This window comes from Hydra vulgaris, chromosome 10 (assembly GCF_038396675.1).
Source record: "Hydra vulgaris chromosome 10, alternate assembly HydraT2T_AEP".
In the NCBI taxonomy this organism is placed as follows: Eukaryota; Metazoa; Cnidaria; class Hydrozoa; order Anthoathecata; family Hydridae; genus Hydra; species Hydra vulgaris.
In genome coordinates this window covers 18,931,488-18,947,500 of record NC_088929.1, presented here as the reverse complement: position 1 = coordinate 18,947,500, position 16,013 = coordinate 18,931,488, and the positions used below count along the sequence as shown (strand labels likewise).

Sequence of the window (16,013 nt, the reverse complement as noted above, 5' to 3'; positions counted from 1 at the left end):
TTTTATATCAAGCTCACTTACATCTTCAGCAATCCCTACCCACCAAAATCCATCATAAAAACATGCAATATAATCCATTTTTTTAATATTTAATGAAATATCTACATAATGTTTGCTTTTTGGAATGATATCAAATATTTCAGTGCATGCATCAGTACTTATTTTTTTATAACTTATAGTGTTTGGAGCTATTGGAATAAAATGATGATACATCCTTGTGCCAGGAACTGTTCTTCCACCTCAATATCTTTTTTCTAATTGTGCTCGTGTTTGATCAATTTCTTCTTTTGAAAATAACTTAAAATAAATTCCATTTATCTTGGCTTTACAAAAGGAGTACATTAAATCAACATCTAAAATCTGCCCAGTAGTTATTTGTTTTAGACTTTCTTGACATACTACTCTTTTAACAGTCCCACCAATACCATCACAGGGGGATTTACCATGACTGGTAGCAAAAAATACCCATTCAGCATTTAAATCAAAGTCTTTACTGTGATGACAAAGATTGATAAAATTTTTAAAATTTTTAAATTGTGCTGCACAACCATCGGAAAAGTATTTCACACTTGATACATCAGGTAGATTTTCTTTGATATATCTAGTTATATCTTTCTGAGTCTTGTAAATAAATCCTGTGTCATGATCAACATCTTCTGAAAGGTAACAAAAAGATTTATGTTTAAGAAGTTTGTTCTCTATAAAATAAAGTACAATTGTATAAAGTGTGTATTGACTTTTGCTCCAGTGATAACTTTGAACCTCATCCTGAACAACATATTGATAGTTTTCAGCAAAATCTCCTAAAATTAAGCATTCGTTTTGGTTAAGATTTTCTTTACAGTTTTTTAAGTATCTACTTTGTATTTTTGCAATATATGAATGAGTGGTAAGGTTGTAAATGCTATCACATAATAAATCATTAAATTCATCTAGTGGCAATGACTGTGAAAGTAGTGTTGTATGATCGGTACTCTGCCATTGCTTAAATACTACATCTTCTTCATGCTCATGGTCCATAAACTTCTGCACTAAAAAACTTTTTAACACTTTAATACCAGGGCATTGGTTACATCGATGCAACATACATTCTGCATTTTCAAGAGAGCAAACAATCGATGCCATGAAATCTTTATAACTTTTATTCCACCTAATGGCATCAATGAGAAATTTTGTATTTTGGTGATGTATGCAAACACATACATTGTGGGACCTGACGCATTAGTTGCAATACACCATTTAGGTTTAAGAGTACAAAATTTTGACAAACTGACTTTGACGTTAGGGTAGTCTTTTTTAAATGCAACATGTAATTCATTAAGATTGAGTAGCAATAATCTTTTTTGAACGTGTTGGTTTTTCTTAATACTTACATAATTTTTTTTTCCTGGCATCATTCTTGAAAATTCATCACTTTGATAAAAGTTAATCACTAAATTAACTGTTTCTGGTGAAAGTGGGTTTCCAGTTTTTTTTCCGGGTAATGATAGAATTCCATTCTCATTTCGAACTTTTCTTGCTGTTCGAACAAGATACTCAGACACTTCAAAGTAGCTTGATATCTTTTTACGTGTCCACGATTTTGGTGCGAGTGTTAACATTTGCACCTTATGGCAATAAGAGTCAGTCTCTGAAATTTTATTTTTTATTTCATACATTAAAATGTCTAGATCATGGTCATTGTTAATGTTGTTGTTTAAAATGGGGCTTTTTATTTCTGTTGTTAAAAAAGTTTCTTTAATATTATATGCTAATGAGACCATTTTTGCAACTCTGTCAATACTGTTCTCAAACTTTTGTTTTGCTACAGGCAATTTGCTGTGTTTTGAAAGACTAGTTTGACTGGTGATATTTCAAGCAATTCTATAGTGGTATCTAACTTAATTTTTTTCTCACTTTTGGATTCCCATTCCTCCTGTGAATTTAAATCTTCATCAGTTTCTATTGCTTTTTTGTAACATTTACTGCAGAATTTCCAACCTGGGGTTACATAAACATTTTTTTTTGCAAATAGTTTGCCATGTCTATGGAAATCTTTATATTACCTAAAAAACAAATTTAGTTTTACGCGGTTAAAATAACTGAAATTATCAAACATTTTATAAATAATAAATTGTTTTCTTTTAATTTCCATATCAATTCTGTTGTAAATAAGGTAAGATTACCTTTTATAGCAACTTTTTTACTTTCCTTGTGTGTTCCAAAAGGATTGCAACACTTTGTAATTTTTCTCTCAAAATATTTTCCATAGAATTGCTCATGATAACAACATATAATTCTTATTGAACTATATTTTTCCTTTAAATTTGCTCGCCATATTATTTCTTCTTGTTTTTCACAAGGAAGATCTTTAAATTGAACAAAACCTTTCTCATATTTCTCCATATTAATTATTTTTATGATTTATTACCTAACAAAATAATATAAAAACTATAAAATTAAAAGTAATTCTTTAAGAAAATACAAACAAGTAAATACCTTAAAAAAGAACAAAACAAAACTTATGTTTGTTTTTTATATAAAAGGAGGTTTTAAGTCACCAATATGAAATAATGAAAATTTTTTTTTTTTCAAAATTAAAATTAAATTGTATGTTTTTGCATTATTTATTCATTTTATGCAAAAAAAAAAAAAAAAAAAAATCTAGGGAGATTGGGGGAGGGGCGTAGGGGCCTCCCGTGGGAGGGGAGGGTATCTCCCTTGGCCCATGACTATAAATGTCCTAAACTAGTCAATAAATGACACTATTTGATGTTTTATTCAAATAAATGTTTAAAAAAATATTTTAATTGCTTTTGTTACAAAATTTAAATTTTTCTAAAAAGACACCATTTTTGAATGCAAATTTTGATCACGTATTAGAGAGACAATTGATGAATCTAATTTTTTTCAGTAGACCTAAGATGAAATAATGATATACAATTAAACTTTTTACTCGGGATTTTGGGCCACAGTCTTCATTTTACCTCCAAAAACCACTAATTTACAAGTCAATAATTTTGAACAAAATTGGATAAATGAGGCATTTTTTGAGATAATCGAGTCTTAAGAGTGCTATTTTTGGATTTCTCAAGTTAAAATCTATTAGAGTACCAAATTTTAGGAAATTTCCCCAAGCCATTATGAAGATACTGTATGTCAAAGTTATTATTTTTTTGATATGGACTGCAAGTGGTGTAAAAATAAACAAATTCTGAGACGTAAGGGTGTCATGGTCTGGATGATTTCATATATTTTTACCCTGATATGATTTTGTGTTTGTTTCGGCAGAAGTAAAGTAAGATAAAAAATAAATGTAATGGAGGAAAATAAAAATGTAAAGTACATCACAGAAATAGATTTATTCACACAATTTATTAAAGCTGACAAAACTGTTAAGTCAAATTCAGTAACATATTCAGCCATTAAAGAAATACTTTATAGAAATTTTGAGCTATCAGTTAATTCACTGAAGTTTGAAAATGTGTGAAAAAACATGGAAACGTTATAAACGCCTGGTGGAGAAACATTTCAAGAAAAATGGATATGCATTTATACTTTCACAAGCATCAAAAGATATTATTTATAAAGTAGAGGATGCTTACATGACAAAACCGTGCTTATGAAAACAACAAAAATCTTTTAAAGAACTGGTGATAAGATAAAAAAAGGAGAGGACACAGAAACTTCTCAATTATATAAACAACTTTATCACTAATTTTACAAACCATGTGGAAACAACAGATATCTTTAGCATAAATGACTCCATTGCTTTAATGCATTTCCTTACATTAAGTAAAGAGCAAATGAGAAAATTAAGATTTATTTTTGCTTCAAAAGGCATATAATTTCCAACAACCAATGAATTGTTTGAAGGAAGAAAATAACTGTGCCCTTCAATTAGTAATGTATTGACTGGAAGAGGTATTTTTGTTCAATACAAAGAGCATGTAAAAATGAATTGATTCTGTTTTGAATGTAATTAAAGATTCTTTTATTCCAGTAGGTAGCGATGAGTATCAGATGTGTTTTAAGGATGGTGCAGGTGTGATGGAGCAGGACAACAAGTATCAATAAAATCAAAAGAAATGATTGAAAGCAAGCAAATATGTTTCAATATGATCTTATTCTTCTGAAACTAATATGCCATTGAGATAGTAAAATTATGACCCTGTGGCAAAATTATTCACCAAATGCATCGAGATCATTATGTCCTGTACTTTTGATAAAACTAATCAAGATTTGCTAGATCTTATTGTCCCAACTACTGATAACGCACAAGAAGAGTTAAATGCTGAAGGAATGTGTTGTCTGTTTGGCAAAAATTATATCAATGTCAAAATTTATATATAAGATACAATGAAGAATTCAAAGTTTAAACAACTCATCAGCGGACTAGGAGGTGCAAATTGTATACTTTGCAAAACAAAAACTACTGAATGGACAGATATTAGGAGATTTAGTGAAGGATTTCCGATTTATCGATTATCAGAAGAGACTTGAATGCTGTACGAAAAGCTAGTTGAGGAGGATGGTATCATTCCTACTAAAACTGGAGATTTTGACACACGAAAAGGACTGACTAAATAAACAACAAACCAACTCTGATCAAAAAAGCATATGTTTTACACATTCATATATAAATAGCACTACCTGGTTTTGAAAACTACTTTGTCTGTGTCATACAGATTATAGACCTTAGGTTAAAAAACAGGACCACTTGGTGAACCAATATATAATGCAAAAGACAGGGTTATTACTAAAATAAAATAAAACACTGGACTGCAATTAAATGTGTGTTATAACTCTGAGGAGAAGGGAGGGACATCTACAACAGGGTCACAAGGCCGTAGATTTTTTTTCTAAAGAACTAATTTCTACCATAAAAGATCTATGCTCTCCTATGTACAAAGATAGCATGCTACTACTACATTCTCAAATCAGTATAATATTTCGTATAGTTTCTTGTCAGCATAAAATTAAAATGGACAAATTTCAGGAGTTATGTAATAATGCTACATTTAACATTATTACAAATATGATATGAGCACAAATAAACAACACTCTTCATGAAAAACTTTAACTATTTATTCAGCTATTCGAATACAAACTACAATTTTTTCTTCATTTTTTATAACAAAATTTTAAAAAGACAAGAACTTTAAGTGACTCGTCGGACAAACGCGATCTAATTTTTGTGCAAAAATTTGTGCAAACTGAAAAAACAGGCTCAACGTCAGTTGATGTTGGTTTAATACTTAAAAGTGCATTGAATAATTTTTGAAGGTTTTCTGTACGTTGTCCAGTGTTCTTATAAAGAGTGAATTTCGATTTTAACCATTTGAAATCTGATCCAGCTGTTGTTGTTGTATGTTCTTTACGAAGAAGCAAGTTTAATTCGTTGTTTAGTGATAGACTAACATTTTCAGATTCGGATTGTATCGACTCATCTATTTCAGTTTTTTCATCAAATCCAAACAATCGAGAAGCAAGACGACCGGCAAATATCAATGTTGCTTTTGTTGGAGTGTTTGAAGGATCTTTTAAACTCTTTTAAAGATTCATAACATCCTTGTTCAATCTTTCGTCAGTACGGATTTTCAAGTTATTGTACAATTCTTCACTGATTTTGCTGCTGACCATTGACAATTTTTTAAACATAAACTCCAAAATTATTTCAGCACTTGCTAATGTTGCATCTTCCTGACTTAAACGTTGAACTGCAAGTTTTATCGGTTCCATAGCATCATAAAGATAACGAAGAGCAATAAAATCAATTGAATCCAAAATGTGTGTCGCATTGAACTCAAATAAAGTCTCTCGAATTGCCATTTCAGTCTTAATAATCGAGTCCAACATGGTTGGAATTGAATTCCAGCGAGTTTTTACATCAAGATGTAGTTCAATTTCACATCCTGTTAAAGCTTTCACTTTACTCAAAAAATGTTGTTGCGAACTGTTGAATTTTTTATGAATTTGACAAGCTTTCGAGAATTTTTAAGCAAATCGTGATAACTAATTTCAGATTGTTCAATGTCGCCATCATTTAGCAAATCAAGGCAATCATCAAAGCAATCACTTTCATCAGATTCATCGCTATCAAAATAGTGTTCCTCAATTTCATTCTCTTTCTTATATAAAGTATCGCAGACACCCAAATGTAGAGCATGGTTTAGGCAAAACTGGCCAATTATATCCACAAGTCTAATGAATTTTTTATTCACTGCTGCTCCATCCTGAGTTGAGCCAACAATATCTTTGTTCATGTCAATTCCAAATTCAGTTAAATGTTGTTTCATAGCGACAACCATGTCTTCAGCAGAACAAGATCCAACAATGTAAACAAGACCAGTTTTAATAGTGACTTTATCATCGCTGCTGTGTATATTAATTCCAAAGAATCGTCTTCCTCTTGATGTTTTATATTCGTCTACGCATACACTGAATTTTGCTCCATTAGCAAGTTTTTCCTTAATTATTTCAACAACTTTTGCTTTCTTCTCGTTAAAATCTTCAATAATTAATTTCATGACATCACGTTCATTAGCTGGAAGTTTGTAACCATCTCGTGATATAGATTGACGAATATAATTGTTTCTAGTTATTGCTCTAATTAAAATACCATCAGTTGCCATATCTGTAACTATTTCTTTGAGGGATTTTCGATTGAAAAATTTAAAAAATGATTTTTTTCTTTTCTCTGCTGTTGGTTCTTCGTTGGATGTGCCAGCTGCTGACCAACAAAATCAATTCCATGTGTCTTAAGATGTGCTTTCAATGTAGTTGTAGAATTTCCAGAACAAACAATGATTTTGTTGCATCGCGAGCATTGTCCTTTGAGAGATTTTGTTTTTGGATTTTTTCGTTTTGTAGCAAAATCCCATACTGACGACATTGCTGAAATATATAAGCATTGTTATTGTATTCTTAAATCAAATTATATAATTTAATACGTACTGTTAAATGTGTTACTTTTAAAAACACCCAAGATTTTACTTTCTTCTCTTTGAAAAACACAAGGAAAAACACTAACTTATCACCAATACGTAATATTTTTTAAACATGAAAAAGTCGTTAAAAACAGTAAAAACAGTTCTGAAAAAACAGCTGTTTACTGTTTTTCATTTTTGACCAAAAAACAGCTGTTTTACTGTTACTGTTAAACAGTAATGAAAAACCCTATTCTTGAATGAAGGTTTGCGCTCTTCAAAATATTTTTATTGATGCTAAGGTTTTGATAGTTGAAGTCATTAATTTTTTTATATTACTGCAATAATATTAATCACTGCAAAACAAGTTAAATATTATTTACCTAGTTTTTTTATCATTACTATTAGGGAATGTTTATTTTCTTTCAACTTTTTTTTATACTAAATAATAAAATTTAATATTACATTTAAAAAAATGTTTGATATAAACAAATTTCTTTCTTCTCCTGACATTTATAATAAATAAATGTCAGGAGAAAATTATTAATAATGAATTTAAATAATTATAATTAATAATAATTAATTATAAATAAATGAAAATATATTAAATTTTTAAAAATGATTATTACTTATATTTCTAATTGTGGCTTTGAAACTAAAAATGATTTTTTATTTTAAAAAGCGAGTAACAAATAAAAAAAAATATGTTAATTTATTTACTCTTTTATTAAAAGTTTATTATTTTATTAGTGATTTTGTTGTGAAAGCAGAGATTATTTTTCCAAACACCATTAATTAAAATTATATCACTGTACATATTATTTATTAAAAAACAATTGCAGAACTTTAATTTCCGTTATAAAAAAAAGTTAAACTTATGTTTTGTGCAAATTTTTGATGCAGCCGTTTATTTAACACATTTATTTAAAATTTAATTTTGAAAAAAAAAATGTTTAGAAAGAAAGCTAAAAAAACAATTGCAATAAAAATGAGCTGATTTTTTTTAAGAATAAATAAAATTTAAATATTGAACAATATTTAGTAATATTTTAAATAAATTTGATAGCTATGTTAAACCCAAGCATTAACTTTAATTTTAATAAACTTAAATATATTTTTTTAATCAGAATTAAATTATATATTTTTTAAATCAAAATTGAATTATATATATTTATACTTTTTTTATCAGAATAAGTTATATATTTCTATTAAATTAGTTTTAAATTAAATCATATATTCTTATCAGAATTAAATTATATTATTATGACCTTTGTGTTGAACTTGTGTAAGATGAATTTGTATTGTTCAAGAACAGAAAGAAATTGGTTGGTGTCTTTAAAATATGCTGGAAGTGATTCAACAAGGGGTTGTATAAGTTTGGTGATAAAATGCAATAAAAAGTCTAATGAACCCTTACAAGTTGAAACTATTGGTTTATTTTTGTATTGGTGTATTTTTGATAGATCATAAAAAAGTGATATACGTAAAGGTAAATTAAGTAGTAAATTAAGGTAAATTAAGTTGTACACAGGTGGCTGCTTCTTTGCCAATTTGATTTTTTTTGTTTTCACTTTAAAGTTGGGATGTATGGTAGTGGGCAGTAAGTTTTGTCATTCCAAAAAATGGGTTAGAGTTGGATTGTTGTTGGGTGACAGGTTTCATTCTGATTGGTATTTTTCTTTTTTGTGGTACAGTGATATTAGGATCTTCATCAGTAAAAAAGTACCTTAACTTCATTTTTTCTTTAAATTTCTTGAGAGCGTCTAAATAGGTTTTATTTGGTATATATTGTCCATCCAGGCTGTAACCAAGCCTCATGGCCAGAACTTGTGTTTCAGGTTTAATGAGTAAATGATTGGAAAGGTTTACAATCATTTTATCATTAAGAGCTGAAGTTGCTAAAGATAGCTCCTCTATCATACGCCTAATATACTCACTCTGTGTGAGATGCTCATGTCGATTAACTGAGAAAACTGTTGTATGCAGTTTTCTCCGTTTGAAATTAAATGCCAGCGCACAAGAAAGCGCTGGTAGGATGGTCATTTTTAGGTTAGCCTGCGCGATTTTAAAAATTCATTTTTTTCTGCCATTTAAATTAAAATTAAAATAAAAAAAAGAATGTTTTGAATAAATACTAGATAAATTAATTAAAAAAAAAACTGGTAAAAAAAAGCCATTTTTCATAAAAGTTGAAAAAATAAACAAAAGAGTTTTGTTGCAATTTAAAACAAAATAATTTCATTTTTTATGCATATCTAATTGAAACAATGTCGTCTTTCTGTAATAAAAAATGATTCAAAAAAAAAATTGTAGCATCTCAAAGAATTGTTCCATAAATGGAACCATAGATCGTTAATTGTTAAATAAGTTTAATTTTGAAGGAATGTAAAATATTTTAGCAACTTTTTTTGCTTATAAAATAATTTTTTTCTTTATATTGGCTACTTTTTTTTTATGATTGTTTTGATTTTTATAAATCAATACCATTAGAAGTTCTTTTAACATAAATGTTATTTATAAACAAAATTATGTTTACAAATACCTGCTTGGTAACTGATAAAATCTATCTATAAATGGTTTATAAATGGTTTATAATCTTTATTAAAAATAGTTCATTAAATACTCATAAAAATAAAACAAAAAAAAAACTAAATTGTGATAAAGCAAACAAAAGACATGTATTAGTTTGTTTTAAGAAATAATTAGTAAGAAAAGTTTATTTCATGCAACATTTGTTATTTCAGGCTCTTAACAACTGGGAGGTAGGTGGGGACAGCAGGGGCATTTGCCCCCCTAGAAATTTTTCAAATAAATAATTTTGAAGTTAGTTTTTAGAAAAAAGCAAACAATTACAAATTAAAAAAGGAAAGAAAAAAAAGGATAGAAAGGACCTAGTTTATTAGCCGTATTTTTGGCATAAGTTCCTTTGACAAAAAAGTTTGACCTACTACTATTTTACCTACCCAGTAGTATTGCCCCCTCCCCTTATTTAACAACCCCCCCATTATAATTTTTGTTTCTATGGGCCTGTAATTATAGTTTAAAAGATTTTTAATGTGGTTTAAAATTAAATTTAATTTAGGGTTGCCAGATGTCCTGGTTTTACGAAGGAGAACTAAGTAAAAAAAATATTTTTACATATTTGGCGCAGAATTCTCCCTCGTAAAATCGGGACATCTGGCAACCCTATTTAATTACAATGCGGTACTTCAAAATGCATTAATGAAAAAATTTAACTTTTAAAGATTTAAATATATTAGCTTTGTTAAGTCACATTTACATGCTTTTCTACAATAGGCTTTTCCGTTATGCAACAAAATGTGTGTGTACAGGGCTCGAATTAAGCATATTGCAATCACAATTTTGCAATAGTTTCTTTTTTATACTATTTATTCTAAACAATCATTAGAAGTCGTTTGTTACTTTATTTAATAAAGTAATATATATATATATATATATATATATATATATATATATATATATATATATATATATATAAACAACCCTCGGAATTAAGGTCAGCATTAAAAAGTGTTTGAGGACAGCAAAAATCCACCAACCTCATTTCTATGTTTTATAGTAAGACCTTTGTATCAAATTTTTTTGCCGACCTCTAAAAGATTTAGGTCGGCAAATTGTTGTCGACCTCATTTTTCATAATTCTGGCGGTCTATATATATATATACATATATATATATATATATATATATATATATATATATATATATATATATATATATATATATATATATATAAAAGTAGAAAATCACTTTAGAAATTTTTTTTTCATTTTACACTGTGTTTCATCAACAAAGATTCATCAGAAATGAATGATCAAATTAATAAAACCTCAATTTATACCAAAAATTAAATTACAGGAAGTCGCAAATGCCTTAACTATTGTGGAATTTGCTGACACTATTGTAAAAAGAATTCTTTAGAAATGATTACTTATGCTTTTTTAAAATTTTTTTTTAAAAAGGGTGTTTAATGTAAATATTATTTGAACTCATTTATTTTTATAGTTTTTAGGAGAAACTTATTTTCATGCCTACATTTAGAAATTAATTCTAATTTTTTGTTTAATAAGCATTCTTGATTTGCATGTGTAATTATTTCAAATTTTTCTTGTTGGCATAGTATGCATTTTTTGGAAAAATTATATGCAGGCGCTGTTTTAAGGATGGACCAATTCAGTATAAAATCATCAATATTTTTTTCTTTTAATTCCCATATATATAAGATAAGAAGAGATATAGAGAAAATATATATATATATATATATATATATATATATATATATATATATATATATATGTGTATATATATTCATTTTATTTATAGTGATACCAGGATTAAACATTTTTAAAAATATGTTTTTAGGAATTTATTTTAAAAAGAAATCTATTTGAACATGAGAATTTTAGTCTTCTACTCTTCTCTTATTCAAATAATCTTGAATTTGAAATTAAAAATTAAAAAAAATTTTAACGCCTGCCGTCAATAATTTCAAATTTAATGGCAGCAAAGTCTGTTAAACGCAGTGAAATAACGAGAATCATTCCTAAAAGTAGATCTAGCTATAGTAACAATATCTGATTTAGAAGATAGTGCAAGTAAGCAAAGTTTTATTTAAAGCAGAAATATTTTTAATAGTTAAATATTTTTTGTAAAGATGCCATTGTTTTTTGTTTCTGGAAAATGGTTTAAAAAGTAGAAACATTCTATTGCAAACATTGAATGAGTGATAAAAATTAAATTAAAAAAAATTTGAATAAATTATTCTACTTCTGTTCAAAATAATTTTTTTTCAAAAAAATTTTTTTGAGCATATACTTAAACTTATGGAAATATAATTCAACTTATTAGACCAAATTTTTTTTTTTTACTGAAACAATTTGAACAAAAAAATTTAATGAAAACATCTATAAATGAAAAAATTTATTATATTTAAATTTTTATTAGTGCGCTAGATTAAGAAGCAATGAACTAGAAAAATGTGGTATCTAATAAGTTAAGTATTTTTTTGAGTTTAGACATTTGTTTTTTTAATTTTAACTTACTCATTTGGTCTCTAGCATGTTTTTGCACAAATAATAAATTAAAAGTTTTATACGAATCATGTTTTAATTTATTAGAAAAAATATAGTTATTTAATTTCTTTTATTTTGAACATGTTTTATGTTATTAATGTTATAAACTCTGAACTGTATAAAACAACAATAGAACAATGTAGTAAAGTTGGTTTAAATTATGACTTAATAATTAAGCCCTTTACAGAACAAATTCTCAGTATTATTTTGTTGTTTTATATAGATTTTAATAATAACAACTTCATATGGTTCAAAAAAAAACATGTTTTATCGTCAGCATGAATGGGGTATTAAATAGCTTTATTATTACTGTTTAAATTAATTTTTGTATTTTTACTTTTACTTTTTTAAGTATCATGTTAAGTAAAAACAAATATTATGAGATATTATTTAAATATGAGAGATACGTTTAAAAAAAAATAGCAAAACTTGAGGCCTAATTAGGGACATTAACTTTACCACAGGAAAACAACATTTTTTCCTCTGATCTGAAAGCACAGTTGCTGTTGTTTTTTTGTGCCGAATGGCATTGAACTTTACTGTGAAAAAGATAATAAAAATAAAATAATATTTAAAGATAGCTCAATGGCCTTTTAGTTTTACAAAAACAGTATTAGACTTGAAAAATTTGTTGATTTTATCTCATGTTCTGATTTTAAGAAAATATTAAACATATTTGATATACCTTTGTTCTTTATTAGCTACCTTATTAAATAAAATAACTTCTTTAGTCATGTGATAGGCAGCCATCTTGTTGTCTGCTGTTTTTGTTTTAAAAACGTATGCTTTTTCATTAATTTTAATAAGTATTTATTTTAATCCTATAAAATGATAATTTTATATTATATTATTTTATATTATAATCTACTATGAATATTACTTTATATTATATTATAATTTTATATTACTATTATACCAAAGAATATATATTAATATATATCATAGTTTTCTACGATATCTTGCTTATTTGAGCTAAATATTATTTGGTGACTTAATTTTAGTATTTGTAGTTTTTAAACCATACGACAATTTTATTTCAACCATGTAATCGCTTTGATTCCATCACAATCATATTGACCATTTATTTTAAATTATCTTTGCAAGTTAATATTTAATTTCTTAAGTTAAGTTTAACTAGGATATAATTTAATTTTAGCTTGTTGCTGAAAATGAGTGAAAAGTTCTTCAAATTTTCTTTTGACACATAATCAAACGGCAATATGGTTTATTAGTCAACCTGAAAAGAATCTACCAAACAATGTTCTTCCAACAATAGTTAATGTGCTAAGAACGTTTTTCCACTACCACAGAGCCTTTAAACAAACAGTTCAAGCCAGTGCAAATGCTACTTTGAATGATTTAGCTCATCTGGAACAAGGCTAGAATTCTAATGACTTACCAGCCCCATATTGTATCAAAAACAAAAACATGTATTGATGAATGTAATTTAATTAAAAAGAATAAAGGAAAAGCCAGTGATTCGCAGGTTACTAGAGAGAAAGATTTTAGTATCAAATTAGACTTACTGTTTTTATTTCACACAAACTAACTAAAATTGATGAAGATATTTCTGACCAACAGAAATGCTTGTATGATAAAGATTTAAAATTATCACAACAAAAAGAGTGAGCAGCAGAGCGCTGACAAGCAAAACTTCTCAATTACAATGACTATTATGAAATGGAAATTGTCACAAGAAACTGTTAACCAAACCGACTGATGGTGAAAAAAGTCCTGAAAATAAAGCTACATATTCTCAATGACATTTTATATGGTACAGTACATTAATTTTAAACTAATGTATTTGTTTAGTATTTTTTTATGGTTGATTATTTTTGATATGGTTGTCGAGACTATACAGAAGCAAATCATTTACTCAATCATATATAGTTAGATCTGTAAAACAATAACTACACCGAAATCAACATCGAAGCAAAACAAAAAAAATTACTAAAAATAGCTAATTTTGAAATCACCATATCTTTAAAACTGATTTGATAAAAGTGCTTTCACAAGGTAATGAATGTGATATAGGTGACATAGATGATGTAGACAAAACAAAGTATGAAGAAAATCTAACATGGTATATTATATACTTGGAAAACTCATCCCACTTTGTTATGGAATACACTATTTCATAAGAACATATTCAGTTATCTTATGACTATGATGATTTTAAAGCGTATAAAACTTGTCTTTAATTAGTGACAACTCAAAAATAAAATTTCATAGTATTTTTTATTTACTTTACAAAGAATTTTATAATTTTAAACAATGCAAAATAAATTATTTTGGAAAACTTCTTAAATATTAAAAAATAAGAGAAATCGAAACATACTAAAAGCAGCAACTAATCCATATATGCGTACTAAAAAACGTAAGGTCTTTGGAGCATTCTCACTGCGTTGTTGATTTTCCCCTGCCATTAATATTGCTTACCATCACAACAAAAATGTTTGTACTTTTACCATTCTAATAGATAATTTTAAAAATTCATAAACTGTTTAAAAATTCACCAAATGATAAACAAAAATAAGTTAAACTTAACAACTTTTTATCTTGGTTTTAGCAAATTAAGAGATTTTATTTACAGTAACTAATAATAGTAATAACAGTAGTTACTTTTTACTCATAATATAAAGATGCTTTTGTTTTGTAACTGTAATTAATTTTATTATCTTAATTATTCTTCAATATTATTATTAATAATAATTTATTGATAATAATAATAATAATAATAACAATAATAACAATAATAATAATAATAATAATAATAATAATAACAATAATAACAATAATAATAATAATAATAATAATAATAACAACAATAATATTCTATATTATTATTATTATTATTATTATTATTATTATTATTATTATTATTATTATTATTATTACATATTATATATAATATAATAATTATTATTACTATTTTAACTTTATATAATAATAGATTAATTATTAAATTTTATATTAATTATTAATTATGTATTAAATTATATATTAATATATTAAATATAACATATATTAATTTTAATTATAATAATTATTCTTTAATATTATTGTTATTATTATTATTATTATTATTATTGTTATTATTATTGTTATTATTATTATTATTATTATTATTAAATAAGTGAAAGCTGTATTTAACGAGAAATAGATGTGGAGTACAATAACATAAGAAATATGCACTACGACATCTATTATTAGTTTTAGAAGTTGTGTTTCTTTATAATATCGTTAATAATATTGTTTCTTTTAAAGAAATAAAGAATCTTTATGATTTCGTTTGTCAAGTTATTCTATGGATTAATTACTTTTCATATAAAAATATTTATACTTTTCATATAAAACAAAATGTAAAAAATCAAATATAATCATTAAAATAAAATAATTTTAACCTTACAAGTTTGAATAATATTATTATACTCATTGAACTGTGTATTTAAATAAACACGCATCGTTTTTCAAATAGGATTCTATATTTAACTAAATTTATTCAAAAATTTCAAAAAGTTATTGAAATGCCTCTGTGCTTTTTATATGATAACATCGATAATTTCCTTTGATAAAGCTTTTACTAAGTCATATTTTTTAATATATATGAGGTAAAGAAAAAAGAAAAAAAAAACCTTATAAAGCAGGTTACACTTGAAAATTATTTACGGTGTTAATATCAACATAGGAATGTTTATATAATGAAGAAAACCCACGGGTAAAAATTTTACCAAACTTTCGTCATAAAACTGAATTTGCGTAAAGCATACGTTTCGTTTCTAAAGTGCCCGACGAAGCGTGTTGAGACTAAACGGTATGTATAAAATCCATATTGGTGGTTCCAATAATTCGGATGAATTTATGGAACCACCAATACCAATTGCTTAAACTATGTTTTAAATTAATTTAATGTGTTTTTACTTACCTCAGAGTAAATTTGCGAGGCCATTTCATGACCTAAACAGGGTTTGTCACACACAAATATGCACAAACACAGAGACAGAATTGCTACC

At 26.3% G+C, this 16,013-nt stretch overlaps 1 protein-coding gene across 2 annotated transcripts in view; it reads right to left on the bottom strand.

Annotated features, from left to right (window-relative positions):
• Positions 1 to 15,724, bottom strand: part of LOC100198840 (calcium channel flower) — a 26,554-nt gene extending 10,830 nt beyond the window's left edge. The window contains exons 1-2 of one of the 2 annotated variants that reach the window (XM_065807418.1): positions 15,636 to 15,724; positions 14,339 to 14,472 (exon numbers count right to left, since the gene is read on the bottom strand). In XM_065807418.1, the coding sequence (XP_065663490.1) occupies positions 14,339 to 14,426 (88 nt within the window). In that variant the 5' untranslated portion in view covers positions 14,427 to 14,472; positions 15,636 to 15,724. Of the gene's footprint in view, positions 1 to 14,338; positions 14,473 to 15,409; positions 15,549 to 15,635 lie in introns of those variants that run through there. The other variant, XM_065807416.1, reaches the window with a different exon arrangement.
• Positions 15,725 to 16,013: the final 289 nt, after the last annotated feature.